General features: G+C 43.8%; 1 protein-coding gene across 4 annotated transcripts in view; it reads left to right on the top strand.

Annotated features, from left to right (window-relative positions):
• Positions 1-8773, top strand: part of CACNB1 (calcium voltage-gated channel auxiliary subunit beta 1) — a 65281-nt gene extending 56508 nt beyond the window's left edge. For all 4 annotated transcript variants that reach the window (XM_073004209.2, XM_073004206.2, XM_073004207.2 and 1 more), the window contains 4 exons: positions 920-1071; positions 1784-1879; positions 2853-3038; positions 5745-8773. In XM_073004209.2, coding sequence (XP_072860310.1) covers positions 920-1071; positions 1784-1879; positions 2853-3038; positions 5745-6260 — 950 coding nt within the window. In that variant the 3' untranslated portion in view covers positions 6261-8773. The remainder of the gene's footprint in view (positions 1-919; positions 1072-1783; positions 1880-2852; positions 3039-5744) is intronic.
• The last annotated feature ends 5735 nt before the right edge of the window (positions 8774-14508 follow it).

Genomic DNA, 14508 nt, shown 5'->3' with positions numbered 1-14508 from the left:
CCTTAGCACAACAATACACCCACAACAATACACAATAATCACCCATCTACAGAAAAAGACAAAAGCCTATCTCACAGCCATAAATACTGCACTCCCAAGCCAACTACACCAGAGCACAGAGTGCTGTCCTCTGAAGATGCCAGCCACAGAGACTGGCGAAACGTTAAGTAGAACAACCTTCAGAACACAGCCAAAGAGCCCGAAAAACCCACAACAACCATTTAAAATTAACTGCTGAAAAAAGTAATTAATTATAGGAACCCATAGAGGTGGGTTAGTGTTTTCACGGGGGCAAAATAAATACATGCCAAGGTTCAAGTCTGAACTGTTTATTTCGAAGTTCTCTCCAGATGTTGATTAGGCTGCAGCACTCAGAATCTCGCACCATTAATTGTGTTGTTGAGGACTGATGGAAGTTACGATCAACAACATTAGAAGGGCAATACATGGTCCATTCTTCTCAACAAATGTGAACCTCTAGATCAGGGTGACCCAATTCAAAGTCTGGGAGATTGATTTCTGTCCTCTGAGGCACAAAGAGCTGACAGCATAACCATTTTTGCATTCAAATGCAGCCTCTTTCACAGTCACTGACATGTTGTGAGTTACAGCTGGGCAAGCATTAAAACTCTTAACCTGCAGATGTGGATGAGGACTCATGGGGGAAATGTAAACTACTCATAGGCCAGTAGCTGAGTCACTACTACACCAGTGAAGTGCCCTCCAGATACGTTGGACTAGAATTCCCACCATTCCTGGCCCCTGCTGTTTGGGGATGATAGAAGTTGCAGTTCAACCCCTTTGGAGAGTAGAAAAACAATTGAAGAGATGTGTGAATATTGATTGCTGCCGTTTTCCCCCCATTGCCCTGCTAACACTGCTTCCTTCTCCACTTGCTGTTTGCTCTCTGCCTTGGCAGCTGAAGTGCAGAGTGAGATAGAGCGCATCTTCGAACTGGCCCGCACCCTGCAGCTGGTAGCCCTGGATGCGGATACCATCAATCACCCGGCTCAGCTCTCCAAGACCTCCTTAGCACCAATTATTGTCTATATCAAGATATCTTCCCCTAAGGTGAGCAAACCCATCTTTTCTTCCCTTCCAGAGCAAGCTAGCAACAACACCGCACCGTGACCTTAAAGACCAGCCTGCTTTATCTGGCCAGTTTGGCATATGGCTTCCAAGGACTTCAGCCCCTTTCCTCGGTGGCATGAACTGACAGGCACAGCTAGTTCATTTTTAAGGTGCCATCAGACTTTTTGTTGTCTTTGCTGGAAGAGACTAATGGGGCTACCCTTTCTCTCTCAGGCACACACAGGCAAACTACAGAGACTGAGGAGGGTGATGGTAGAGCAGTGGTTCCCAACCTTGGCTAACCCAGGTGTTCTTGGACTGCAACTCCCAGAAGCCTTCACCACTAGCTTTGCTGCCGAGGGTTTCTGGGAGCTGCAGTCCAAGAACCCCTGGGTTAGCCAAGGATTGTGGAGGCTTTTTGTGCCAAGCCAAAGCAGAAAAAAAACACTCGATAGGGCAGGGTGGGATGGGGTGGAAGTGAGAGCAGCACACAGGACTGTGTTCTGTCAAAAAGTTTGCGTTTGCCATTATAGGTGTCACCTGCCAGTAACTTCAGATATCTTTTTATGAACTTTCCTCCATTCATAAAAAAAAAAAAAAAAAACATCCTCCAGGAGTTTCTTGTGGGCAGGATCTGGCTTATCCCTGTCTCCACCTCCATCCTCCCTTTCAGATACCTGACATCTCTTTCTCCTCTTTCTTTCCACCACAGGTGCTGCAGAGGTTGGTGAAATCTAGAGGCAAATCCCAGGCCAAGCACTTGAATGTGCAGATGGTGGCAGCCGACAAATTGGCACAGTGCCCTCCAGTGAGTCCTGAAATTTGGTTCAGTCTGCCTGCTACCCGGGGAGGGAGCAGGATGCCGTTGCCTCTCCACGCCTTTCTGAAAACTGTTTCATGCCTCTATGTGGTTTTTTTAATTCTTTCCCCAGCCCCTACCCAATGGTTTCCAACCTTGGGGAACTCAGGTGTTCTTGGACTGCAGCTCCCAGACACCCCGGCCATGGTGAAGGTTTCTGGGAATCGATGTCCAAGAAAACCTGGGTCCCCAAGGCTGGGAACTACTGCCGTACCCCTACATCACATGTCACATCTTGTTTCCCTGCCTCTAGCAATTTTGGCATTATTCTGTTTCTTTCCAGACTACTATTTCCTTCCGCACCCAACCAGATTACTTTCCCCTAAAACAGTGGTTCTTAACCTTGGGTTACTCAGGTGTTTTTGGACTGCAACTCCCAGAAGCCTTCACCACCAACTGTGCTGGCTGGGATTTCTGGGAGTTGCAGTTCAAAAACACCTAATAACCCAAGGTTAAGAACCACTGCCTAAAACATCTTCTTTTCCGGCCTTCTGTTCTGCCATCCATTTCAGGCAATGCAGAATGCTAAAACAGAGGAGTCCCCCCCCCCCGCCATGACTTAGATAGTAAGCTTGATGGGCGGGGTGGGAAATCTCTTATTCCATGTTTACTACGGCATCTGGCCCACGGGTAGTGTTTTAAATAGATGTAAAGCAGTAATAATACATGCCGACTGTGCAAAGCATGGAAAAAAACATTGTTTTGGACTATAACTTCCAGAATATTAGGTGTCCTTGCGGAGTTTTGGATATTCTGGGAGTTGTAGTACAGAAAGTAATGTTTCCAAGCTTTATTGTTATGGCCTTCACAACTATCTTAGCAGTCTGTCTAAACTTCTCCTTTCCTTACTCGCATTCCTGGATCCTCCTCTTTCTGTTCTCCTTTGTGAGGACGAATCCTTTACATTGGTTTGTCTCTGCAGGAGATGTTTGACATCATCCTTGATGAGAACCAGTTGGAAGATGCCTGTGAGCACCTGGCTGAGTACCTCGAAGCCTATTGGAAAGCCACGCACCCTCCCAGCAGCAACCCACCCAATCCTCTGCTGACCCGCACCATGGCAACTGCCGCCCTGGCTGCTAGTCCCGCCCCAGTCTCCAACCTCCAGGTACAGGTGCTGACCTCACTCAAGCGCAACCTGGGGTTCTGGGGCGGGAGGGGCAGCCTAGACCAAGGGATGCGTGGAGCCGTCCAGGTGGAGGAGCACGAGTTGTAGCTTTCGGGGAGGAAAAAAACAACAGGATGTTGTTTCCGAAAGAAAGAAATGAGCACAGGGAAGGCCTGCTGATGAATCTTCCCTTTGATCCACAAAGAACTTCTTGGTGCTGCTTTTTGGTCAAAGTGATCTCTCTCTGCTTCTCCTCCCTCTTTCCTTACACTTCTCGGACAAGCTCCTTGCTAAGAACTCTTCCCTCCTCCTTCAAACACATACTGATTTTGCTGAAAGTATGGCTAGCTTCCTTGCTAGTCTCTCTCTCTCCCCCTGGCCTTTGTCTTGTAAGCCAAGCGTCCTAGGACCGTTGAGAAGCCTTTGAGCAATGAGTGGTACCTACATGACTTAGGGCAGTATTGTTGGCTTCTGTAGGCAGACCTCAAATGGCATCACCAGCAGCCATGTGGAGTGACAGCTTGCCTCCATTGGGTTGTGGGTACCTCTAGGAATCGGCTGGCTCTTCTGTAAATGTGTACATACATGTGAATGCAATGGGGGATTTGCAGGGATGCCAACAGGCAGCCACTTTAGTCTGGGCATGGAACCATTCTGCACAGTTGTCACATCATTTTCCATTTTCTTTATACACAGGATGCAATTAGCAGTAGCCTGCAATATTTAATTTTTGGAGGAACAGCTCCCAGAATTGTCTGGCCAAAATGCCCAGGGATTCTGGGAACTGCAGTCCATGAGAGTAACTTATCTCATGCTCAGGAATTTAGACAGCTGCTTCCCACCCTGTCCTTCAACAAGCAATGGCTTCCTATGGCTACGTTGCAGGAATTCAAAAGGACACAAGGGATCTAAAGGGATCTGGAAAGGTTTTCTGGCCCCCACACTGTGAAATCTATGGCTATAGTAGCCATAAAGCCCATTACTTGTTGTACCTCCTCAAGGGAACATCATCCCCCACCATGATGTGTAAAACCTGTCCTCTTGGAACAGACTATCCAGTGCAGTGCCTCTGTGTCTTCACTTTAACCATGGCCACTCACTGCACAGAATGACAGGCAGACACTGCAAGTTGTGCTGAGCTGCAAGGCCCCTCAGAGCATGTAGCCATGCATTTATGATTGCGTAAGCCACTCCTTTTGTAGAGGAATATTAATCCTGGCCACTCATTTAAACACAGATTTGAAATTGCTAAAAATACACATATGAAAGTAGGATGATAAAGGGAACACTTTTTGTTTTGTGCTATCTGTCTGCTTCTTAAGGAAAAAACTGACAGACAGACTAAAGTGGTCGACATGTTTCTGAAGTCACCCCAGTACAGTTAACTAATAATAAGTGCTGCACCTTCACCCCAACCCTCAGTGGTGTTTGGTTATTGCCTGACATGATAAAAAGTTAGTGTCCAGTGCAGCCTCTGAAATCACACCCCAGAACAATGAGCTAATAAGCACTATATCTTGGGAACATGCCCAGGATCCAGAGAGTCCAGCAGACCAGCACAGGTGGGCAATATGCTTCCTGTTTGATACTAACTCTTTCTTCTGATGTTTGGCTAATGGGTTCTTAAATAAGGTGATTAACTTCTTGCATGTGGGGCAAGCTATTATAATGGGAAGCCCTCATTTCTTCATGAAATTCTTTGTCTCTGTTCAGAATGGAATGCCACTCAAATTCTATATGTTGGGAAGAGGGAAAAGAGCAAGTCAAAGAGTAACTTAAGATGTCAGAGTTACCACCTCTGAAGCTATGCTTTATTGCATGAATATGGGCCACGCTAGCTGGGGCTGATGGCTGGCTAGCAACATTTGCAGTGTCCTAGGTTCCCCACCCCTCTTGCATAGCATACATTGTGTTCTGTACGAGGGATGTGGAAAGCTGGTAATTTTGAATTGGTTGCATATCTCAGAATTTTTAACAGCATGTCTATCCTGTCCTGATTCCTTATTTTTCTACACACACACCAGTTAATGTATATGTGGGTACACATATTTCCTAACATGAGCATTTTCTCCATTAGCTAAAGTGTGTCTGCACACCTTTTCCCAATATCTGCCTTTTAGTTCTTGTATTTCTTCCATTTTGTCCTCAACTTTGTTTCCTTAAAATACCCCACCAGCCTGAGAAATCATTGATTTCCAAGCCAAGATGCACGTCCTCTCACTGCCAATCTTGGGAAGTGCAAAATGTATACAGTAGTCTCATAGAGAAATGTGAACGCAACAAATTTATTTCCCAGGTCTACTCTTACTCAAAGAACCATTTTTAGCAACCTGTTAGAACACCAAATGAAGGAGCTTGTCTGTAGCTATGCAATACCTCCCTCACTATTTTTTCTTAATTGTTTCTGTTTGTATTTAATTACAAACTTGTTTGGCCTTTCCAAGGGACCAAAAATGTATGCTTTTTACCTGCTTAATTCATAGGGCAAGGGAATAGAAACATTACCCAGATAAATATTTTACAGGGCGTGATGGGAATGAACACTTTTTCCATAGACAGGTTCACCAGTCGTTGACAGCCCCTTGTTCTAACCCGGTTTGGGGACAAGGCTCCTCTTTGCTGTGTTATGGCTGCACACTAACCCTTGCCTTATCTTTCTCTCCCCTTCGGATGCATGGTGTGCCGTGACTTGCCTCTTTCCACCAGGGACCCTACTTAGTGCATGGGGAGGAGCCTCTCGACGCCGAGCGCACCAGCCTGCACGAGTATGCAGGGCAGCCAGTTGGGCGTGGCCAGATCCGCTCCATGCAGCCTCCCTCACACTTTGCGGCCCAGAGCCTTTCCCGCCAGGACACCTTTGATACTGAGGCGCAGGGCAGCCGCGATTCTGCATACATCGATCCCGTGGATTCCTGCATGGACATTGAGACCGACCCCTATGAGGAGCCAGAGCCTCGGTGCCCCCAAGGCCTGGGTCGCCGCCACCCTCAGCGCCAGAGCTCCTGGGAGGCTGAGGAGCCCGAACCTCATCGCGGCCAATACCGGGGCCATCGTCACCTGCAGGGCTCCTGGGAGGCTGAGGAGCCTGACCAACAAAACCACAACCGGCCTCTGCGTGGGCGTGGAAAGGGGCGGGAGCGCTACTGTCAGGACGAGGAGGAAGCCCTGGGCTGTAATCATAACAACATGGAGGACTGGGGCCGTGACCCCTACATCCGTTAAGGCCCAGAGGGGCAGGGCTTTTATCCATTGAGGGAGAGGCCTCTTCCCACTCAGAGCCTTGGGGTGAGGTGGGGTGGGGCTACAGATGTCTTCAGTCATGTGGCACCTGGGAGTAGATGCGATCTGTTAGAAGCTTGGCCTTCATCCCACCAGGCCCCGGCAGGCGGTGGATAGGTGAAGCGTTTGCATCCCAAATGCTCCACCACCCCAGGTCAGGTCTGTGAGTGAACTCCCTTCCCCACTATTCTCATTTGGGGATGCCCTCCACCCCCTTCCCCTCTTGCCTTTGCAATCTGTGCCAACAATCTCTCTGAACATCCTCATCCTGCCAGCCAGCACTGCCTGGCCTTTTCCCACAAGGTCATAAATTATCACATATACCTTAAACTCCTCTTTCAACTCGGGAGGGTCCCCCAGTGGACCCGGAGAGGGAGAGAGAGAGAACCAGTCTCCATTGGTGCCTCGGATCACCCGAACACTTGGGTAACAGCTGCAAGTGGACAGCTGACCATTTGCTGACTGTGATCCTTCCTGCCTGAGTGCCACCTCACCCAAGTCCACACAGCTCTCAGTCTGCCACGTCTCCTCCTCCTCTGCAAGTGTAAGCTGTCATCAGTCTGTTCTTTTGCCTTTCCCATCCGCACTCTAGTAGCTCATCCGCTAGAAGGCAGAGAGTGCCAATTCCAAATTTCCTCTCGTGGGTTTTACTCAACTGCAAGACTGTCTCCGGTGCCTACAAACAAAATCCAGTCCAGTCACCTGAAATGTTTTGACCCAACCTATCTTCCAGTGCCTCAGCTTATATGACCCTTCTGGATGTACTTAATTTTCTGGACAATTCCTAGGAGTACGGTGTGTGTGTGCATGTGTGGCATGTGCCATGCCTAAGGGGGAGGAAGGTTTGAAGCATCTCTCCCTCAGACATGCCTGTATCTTGCTGTTTTGCTCTTAACACTGGTTTTCAAAACCTTTTCCCAGCCTGTGTGACAGCTTGGCCTCTGGTGTTTGTTATAGAAAAGAAAGGAAGTCATTACCAGGATTGAGAAACTAAAAAGAGGGATTTTTATTTTAAAGACGCAAATGTCTTCCTGCAGGCTTTGCTGCAGGAGATACCTTTTCTCACAGTAGGAAGTAAGAGGTCTATCCCAGAGCACGGAAATAATCTTGTTTCTGTTCCTGCTAATATATACGGTATATACATTACATTATGATAGTAACTTAATAAGGGAAAACGTCATTCCTTCTGAAGTGTAACAATAGCTTTTTAATTGTTTTTATGGAAAAAGGGCATAGGCTCATTAAATGATAGAGAAAGAATATGTGTTTTCAGTGCTGTGTTGCACAGCCCCTTATGTGAGTGAATGAAGAACATATAGATTCTTTTTTTAAAAAATCAACAAACGTAATTATTTAGTTACTTTGAGAAACAGTACAGTTGGTTTTATAAGTTGTAGCTATAAGACAGCTGGCATCTTTTAGGGAAGGACCGAATGATAACATCAGCAAATTAGTTCTTTAAAGCATCTTTCCAAGCTCTGGCCTATCGAACTGTTGCGTCTTCCTTTCAGAGGATATCCCCTTCTAGTAAAACTACAGAAATTAGCTTATCTTTATCTTACAAAACAAGACAGCAAGGAAGCTTTGCTAACGTGTGAAGGTGCACCTAGTTACAACTGCTGGCATGCATGCACTGCAGGTACAACAAAAATACAGGACTCTCAGTGGAGAGAAATGGAAAATAAAAGGCATTCACTGGGCCTGCTGCCACTCTGTCCTCCTGTGCAGGGTTAGGGACCATCTGGATCTGCAGAGGCAGTGGATGGACTTCAGCCTGGACCATTTGGTTACTTTATAAACCACGGTGGCAAAGTACTCGCTCTGCTTCTTTCTCCAAATATTAGCAGTAGAGATGATAGATTCTGCCTTATTCAGATCCACCTTTTGGGCTTCACGTTAGTGCCAAGATCTGCCTTCTGCCCTTAATTCAAAAGCCTCTCTGGTCCACACATGCCCTTTATTAAAATGTCACAGTTGCTTGGAATTTAATTGACAAGGCTGACTTCTGCACACCAGGAACTACTGGGGATTGATTCATACCATAAACATTTAGACCTGCTAACCATATTCCACCTGCTTCTGAAGGGATGTAGGGTAACTGATATGTGCATTTTTTTTACAAAAAAAGGGATGTTCATTTTCTTAGTCTTACAAACCCCATAAGGGTTTCTATGACCAGCTGAACTCAATCCTTTGCATCCACCCACTCTACACCCTTTGATTTATAGTACGTATACCTGATGCCTCAGTCTCTACTAGAACACCACTGCTGTTCTCAGCATGAATGTATAACAATTCAGCAGATAAAGAAGCTGAAAACTCAGTTTTCAAGTCAATATAAAACTTGGCCTTAGATCAGGCCTTAAGGCCTTAGGGTATATTCTTTTATCTGATAATGCTTGGAGAGCTTGCTCTTATCAGCTGGGGGCAGGTATGGAGGTTAAGATAGCACGAAACACAATCCAGACTCATCCAGCAGAATTAATAGGAGCAACTGAAATTAAAGAAGACTTGCAAGTACATAAACTAGATGGCGATAAGAAATACAGGTTGGAAACAGGACACGTGGTTTTCATTCTTTTCGGAGAGGTCAAATTCCGCACCAACTGGAGATGACTAATGTTTGACAGACCCTGCCCTTATATTTGGGAGAGTGCAGAATGACATTCACACTAACTCTCTTTGACTTTGGTGATTCAATAGATTTCCCCACTGACATAGCTGTTACCAGATGTTTTTGGTCCTTGGGTTTAATCCTTTATTTTGATTTTTTTTGTATTCTCTTAAAACCACCTGGTATCTTGGATCCCTTATTTTAAGTGTCTGCCCCTTATTTCAGACCCTTGCACGCCTACAGCACTTTAATGGATGGTCTCTATATCAGACTCCATAGCTCATAATATTGCTTGTTTTCAAAAATGTTGATCTGGGAACTGTAGCAATACTTTGGCTATCAGACTGCTATTTGATAAGATATAATGAATGACCTTGGGAACGGGAACAGAGCATCTAGGTTTCTTAGGTCTTCATTTGTTTTAGGCTTTCTCCTTTATGCCATGCTTTGGGAATAATCCTAATGGATGACATTAACGGGCCTAGCTAGATTAAATTTTCAGTATCTTCAAGTTTGTATCTATGGCTGATTTCACATGTCTCTCTTCCACTTGTTGGAGCTTCAGTGAAGATACGGATTTGCAAATGTCATGTGCTCGCTACCAAATGAGTAAGAATTATAAAGGAGGGTGGGAGTTGGATACTTAGCCAGCAGGCAAAAAGATTGCAAATGGGATTTGAACAATGAGACAAATGTATTTATCAAGTTCTTTTAAGAGAGTGTATTTTATATTATTTATTCTTAGCATTGCTCCTTGGGTTGAGATTCCTTAGCCAGACTCGAATTCTTTGTCATGAATAATTATAACAAAGGGTTCTGAAGAGAGAGAGAAAAGGAAGGAGGAGAGGGTTCTAAAGAATATACTTTTGAGCTTTCAGACAATGAAGCATGACCAGTCCCATTCCCTGCCTTATATCTGCACCTCTTGGATTTATTCTCCACCTTGGGTTGTTTTGCTGTTTAATTTGGGGTGGGGAGGAATAAGGTTATTGATGATAGAAAATAAATCCTGCCAAGTCTCTGCCTCATTGTTAGACAATTTGATTACTCAGTGCTCCAATGACTTAAGCCCATTGCCGTGGGAATAAAAGTATTTTGTAAAATGTATTTGCTTTGAAGTATTTTATTGTGTGCGGTGGGGAAGAATGGGATATAAGATAAAATGGCAATACTTTCCAGACCAAGCAGAGTAGAATGTACTGGGCTATCCACTTGGTCATAAATTCCTCATGCTAAAAAGATATACACAGGGGGGAAATGCATCTGTGAATATATAGAATCAGCAACCACCGCGAAAGTTAGGAAAGGATGGTGACAAAGCTGACTTAGGACATTTGAACATAACCACCCTAACGACCATCAAAGCAAGATACCACTCATTTCCACCACCGCCCCCATTAGAAAGAGGCATGTATCCATGATGTGAAAGAATAATTTTTAAGCTATATTACATTAATAAGGTTTCGGTCAAGCTATGTAGTTATAGCCCGTCTTGTGCGGTAATAATAAGAAATGCATCCTCCGAGTGCCAAACACCATCTCTGTGCAAGAGGAGTGGCATCAACAGGTTTTTGGGAATCCCCAAGTTTGCAGAAATGCCCAGACATCAACACAGAAATATGAAGGGACAAAAAGCACAACTTCCTCAAAAGGCCAGAAGGGTAGCAACGGGCACAAAATGCTGACTGACTGAGGCTGCAAATACACAGACAAGAGGAATTGGAGAAATTTGGCTTTGCTTTGGCTTGATTTGCAGCCTGTCTTATGCTTCTGTTTGGACTAGGTGATCACACAGAGACTGGATTGTTTCAGTGCCAGAGTCCACACTGGCCCCTCAATCGAATGTGGTGGGATCCATGCCACGGCCCCCAGTCCTTTGATCTTGCCCTCTGCTCATCATCAGCTCCCCTTTTATTATTTAGTTCTTTGTTTTGTTTTTTTCCCCAATAACAGCATCCAAAGCAGCTCCCAATATTGAAAATAATAGAATTAAAAACCATTAATAAAACAATTAAACTAGACCCTACTTAAAATACAACTGAATAATTAAAAGCAGGTAAATATTAAAAACTTAACTTTAAAAAAAAAAGCATTCAGGGACTCAATCATGATTGTTTAAAGTTCTGCCTGAGAAGATGGGTCTTCAGCTGTCAGCAAAAGGATAAAATGGAGGGGGCCCGGACTCGTCTCCCGAGGGAGAGCATTCCACAATCTGGAAGGTGCTACAGAGAAGGCCTTCTCTCTTGTGCCTCCACCAGCTGTGTCTGCACTGGCAATGGGACCAAGAGAAGGGCCTCCTCTGATTATCTTAAATGCCAAAAATGCTCATATGGGCAGATACAGTCCTTCAGTTATCCTGGTTCATCGTAAAACCAGCAGGCTGTTTAGAGTGCTGCATGGCACTAAGGGAAAGTTTTCCAAAGTTCTCCATAACATACAAACAGATACATACATACTGCGGAAACCTAGTAGTCTGCTGTAATTCGTTGGAGTTGTTTCTATTTCATATCTTTTTTTTTTGTTTGTTTGGTTTTTTTTTGGTTGGTCAGTGCAGAGGTGATCCCATACTAAACTTGGTAATTTGTTTTAAAACTACCCAGATGGTGCTCCTTCACATTCTTGTAAGGATGTAGGCTGGTTAGGCACAGCCTAAAGGTGATGTGGCCAACAGTCCCTTTGCCGCAACACACCAACCTCTATGGCACCATTTGAATGAACATCTCTTCTAAAGTTTCTCCCAACTCAACCTAGAGATGCCAAGAGCTGAACCTGTAACTTTCTACAAGCAAAGTTTGGGCTTTACGACTGAAACTTCTACCTCGTTACATTCTCCTCTCCTATTACTGTCATCAGTGGCTTGCTTGGGAAGAAATATTACTGATACGTACCATTCTTACTGCAAGAGCCCAGTCCAGTCAAATGGACTCCAAGCCCCCCAAAATTTCTGCTCAGTTGCACACAGGAGCCTTGCGTGTAGGCCCTTCAGATTGGATGGGAAGGCCCTGTCAATCTGCATCTTCAGTAATGCTCACGATGCATAAAATGTCCTGTATGTGAGTGCCACTTGGTGTTCATTAGTATGTACTACAGCTCTACACAGCTGGAATGGTATATTGACCTTTAACAGAAATGTTTCTCATTACAAATGTCATCATGTTCCATGCCATGGGGCCTTCAAAACAAAAAAGTACACAGAAATGTGCTTCCTGGACCTTTAGTCCAAAAGTGGCTTTGGTACAGCACAGAGGAATGAGTTGAATAAAAATTGTGGTAAATGTAAGGGGGATGTGCCTTGACAAAGTGAAATGCTTTTTTCTCAGTGCTTTTCTTCCTCTTTTCAACTTACTTGGTGAATGATCAAATAACATCTCATTAACGTTGAACCATTTAATACATTTTTGTGAACGTGATCAATTCGTTCATTTGCTTAGCGTTTGGTCAATTCCTTAAATTGAGAATTGTAATTTAAAATGGTTAAAAATGGCCCCAAATGAGTTACAATAACAAACAAAAAGAGGGTTGTTGCTCAGAAATAAGACTGTTGCTTTAGAATTAATTAATCAAAAAAATTAAAATGAGAATGATAATACACTAATATAGAAAATATACCAATCTCTAGAAATATTGCTAATAAATAAATTAGGTTTTGCTAGTAGTAAAGTCTAAGCAACATAATTCTGTGTTTTTATTTCCTTTTTAAAAGTTGCTGGATATTTCTGAATGCCTCGACTTGAATTCTAAATAAATGCACTCAACTCAAATCTAGATTTGATTTAGATCGTTTATATAACCTGGGGTTGATTTGATCAAGGTGGCAGACAGATTATAATTAAATTTGACCATAGTTTCAAGGAAGCTCTGTCAAAAAAAGAGAAAAAAAGACCTGTCCTTCATAAGTGTAAACTCATATTTAAATTTCCTACATTGGATTTTGATATAACATCTCCATGGGTCACAGAGGCAGCCATGGATGTTATGCAGCTTCTTCTACCCTACCTTTCATGGGTTGAAGCACAGATTTTGTCTCGTCTACATCATCTAGAATAACTATGTACTTCCAATGATTCTCCTCTTCTTAAACTTCCGGATGAACAACCACCAGATAGAAATAGCTAGGCAAAAGTTCTTAAAGCTTCTTGTGTAAACATAAACTCTGCTTATATTTAAAATGCTAAAAAGCTTATAGTTCCTGTCACTTCTAGAGAAAAAGGTGGTTGGGATGTGACCACACAAGGCATTTGACCACTTAACACAGTGGCCATACCGGATAGGCCAAGGATGGCAAGTGAGTGGCTCTCCATATCTGGTGGTACCGCAGCTCCCAACAGACCCAACCAGTGGCAAAGAACAGTGGGAGCTGCAGTTTTAGAAGACCTGAGGGGTCACAATTCCCATGCCTGATAACACCATAAGATTGCACATCTAATCCTGTGTTATCAGATGTTCTCAAGCCATTTCCAAAAAGATGGAGTTGATGTTGTGAGGATAGCACAAAAGTCCACCCCAACCACTGTAAGTTTGCAGTATGTCAGTGCTATAATTTGGGGAGCAAGGAGAATGCCATATTGCTCCTGTCATTGTGAAACAGTTGGGAGTCCCTGTCAATGTAGTGCAAATCATCAAAAGATCTTAACTCCCTGCTACTCACCATTGTTGTAGAACAGCTTTGAGGCACAGTGTGTGTGTGTTAAGTTTTATGTCCTGAGAGTATCAGGAAATTGAAAACAAGTTCAGCACGATGAAGACAGGAGAAGATGTTATACCAGGTTCTTTTTTTGCGCTATAAACCCAGTCATATCATTGGCCTGCTAGGTATATGTAACTACAACATAAAATACTGGTGCTGTCAGATTTCTTCTTTTTCTGATGTGTCAGGTTGATTGCCTGCTTTTTAAAAAATGATACGTGCATAATTATTCATTTCTTTCTTCATTCATCTTTTGCCCTTCCTTTTTTTAAAAAGGTAACATTTCACAAAGAATTACAAAACTGTTCCACAGATATAGGGTAGTATGGAGGTTCGTAACATCACAAAAAGTAGCCAGTAGGTGCCATCCACAGATGTAATCTCCCCATTCAAATATCATTAAGCTGGCAAAATGGCAATCCTTCTGAAATTTTAATGAGCTATCAGCAGCACCTTAAAGACTAACTGCTATATTCTAATGAGAGCTTTCATAGACAGGTTTACTTCCTCAGATCTCTACTTCCTCAGTCTGAGGACATGGACTTGTCCACAAAAGCTCACATTAAACTATAGCAGTTGGTCTTTAAGATGCCACAAAGTTCTTGTCTTCTTTATTTTTTATTTTTCTTTCGTTTTTGCCTGCTATGCTAGCACAGAGTAACACAGCTACCTCTTCTAAAACTAGTCTTAGATCTTGGCAAATTTTGTACCGAGTTCTTCAAAGAGTTGTGTTCAGCTAAGCACACTTGCAGAGTTCCCATGGCTGATTTCTTATCAGCCACGGGATTTCTTATCAGGATTGCATTTTAAGTGCATTCATCCAAATCAGTACTTGGCAGACCTTTGGAGCTGAACATATACAAGTCTAAAAGACAGGCAGGGAGAGATGA

Source organism: Pogona vitticeps, chromosome 6 (assembly GCF_051106095.1).
Source record: "Pogona vitticeps strain Pit_001003342236 chromosome 6, PviZW2.1, whole genome shotgun sequence".
In the NCBI taxonomy this organism is placed as follows: domain Eukaryota; kingdom Metazoa; phylum Chordata; class Lepidosauria; order Squamata; family Agamidae; genus Pogona; species Pogona vitticeps.
The sequence above is the reverse complement of the archived record's forward strand: the minus strand, read 5'-3'. Positions and strand labels throughout refer to the sequence as shown.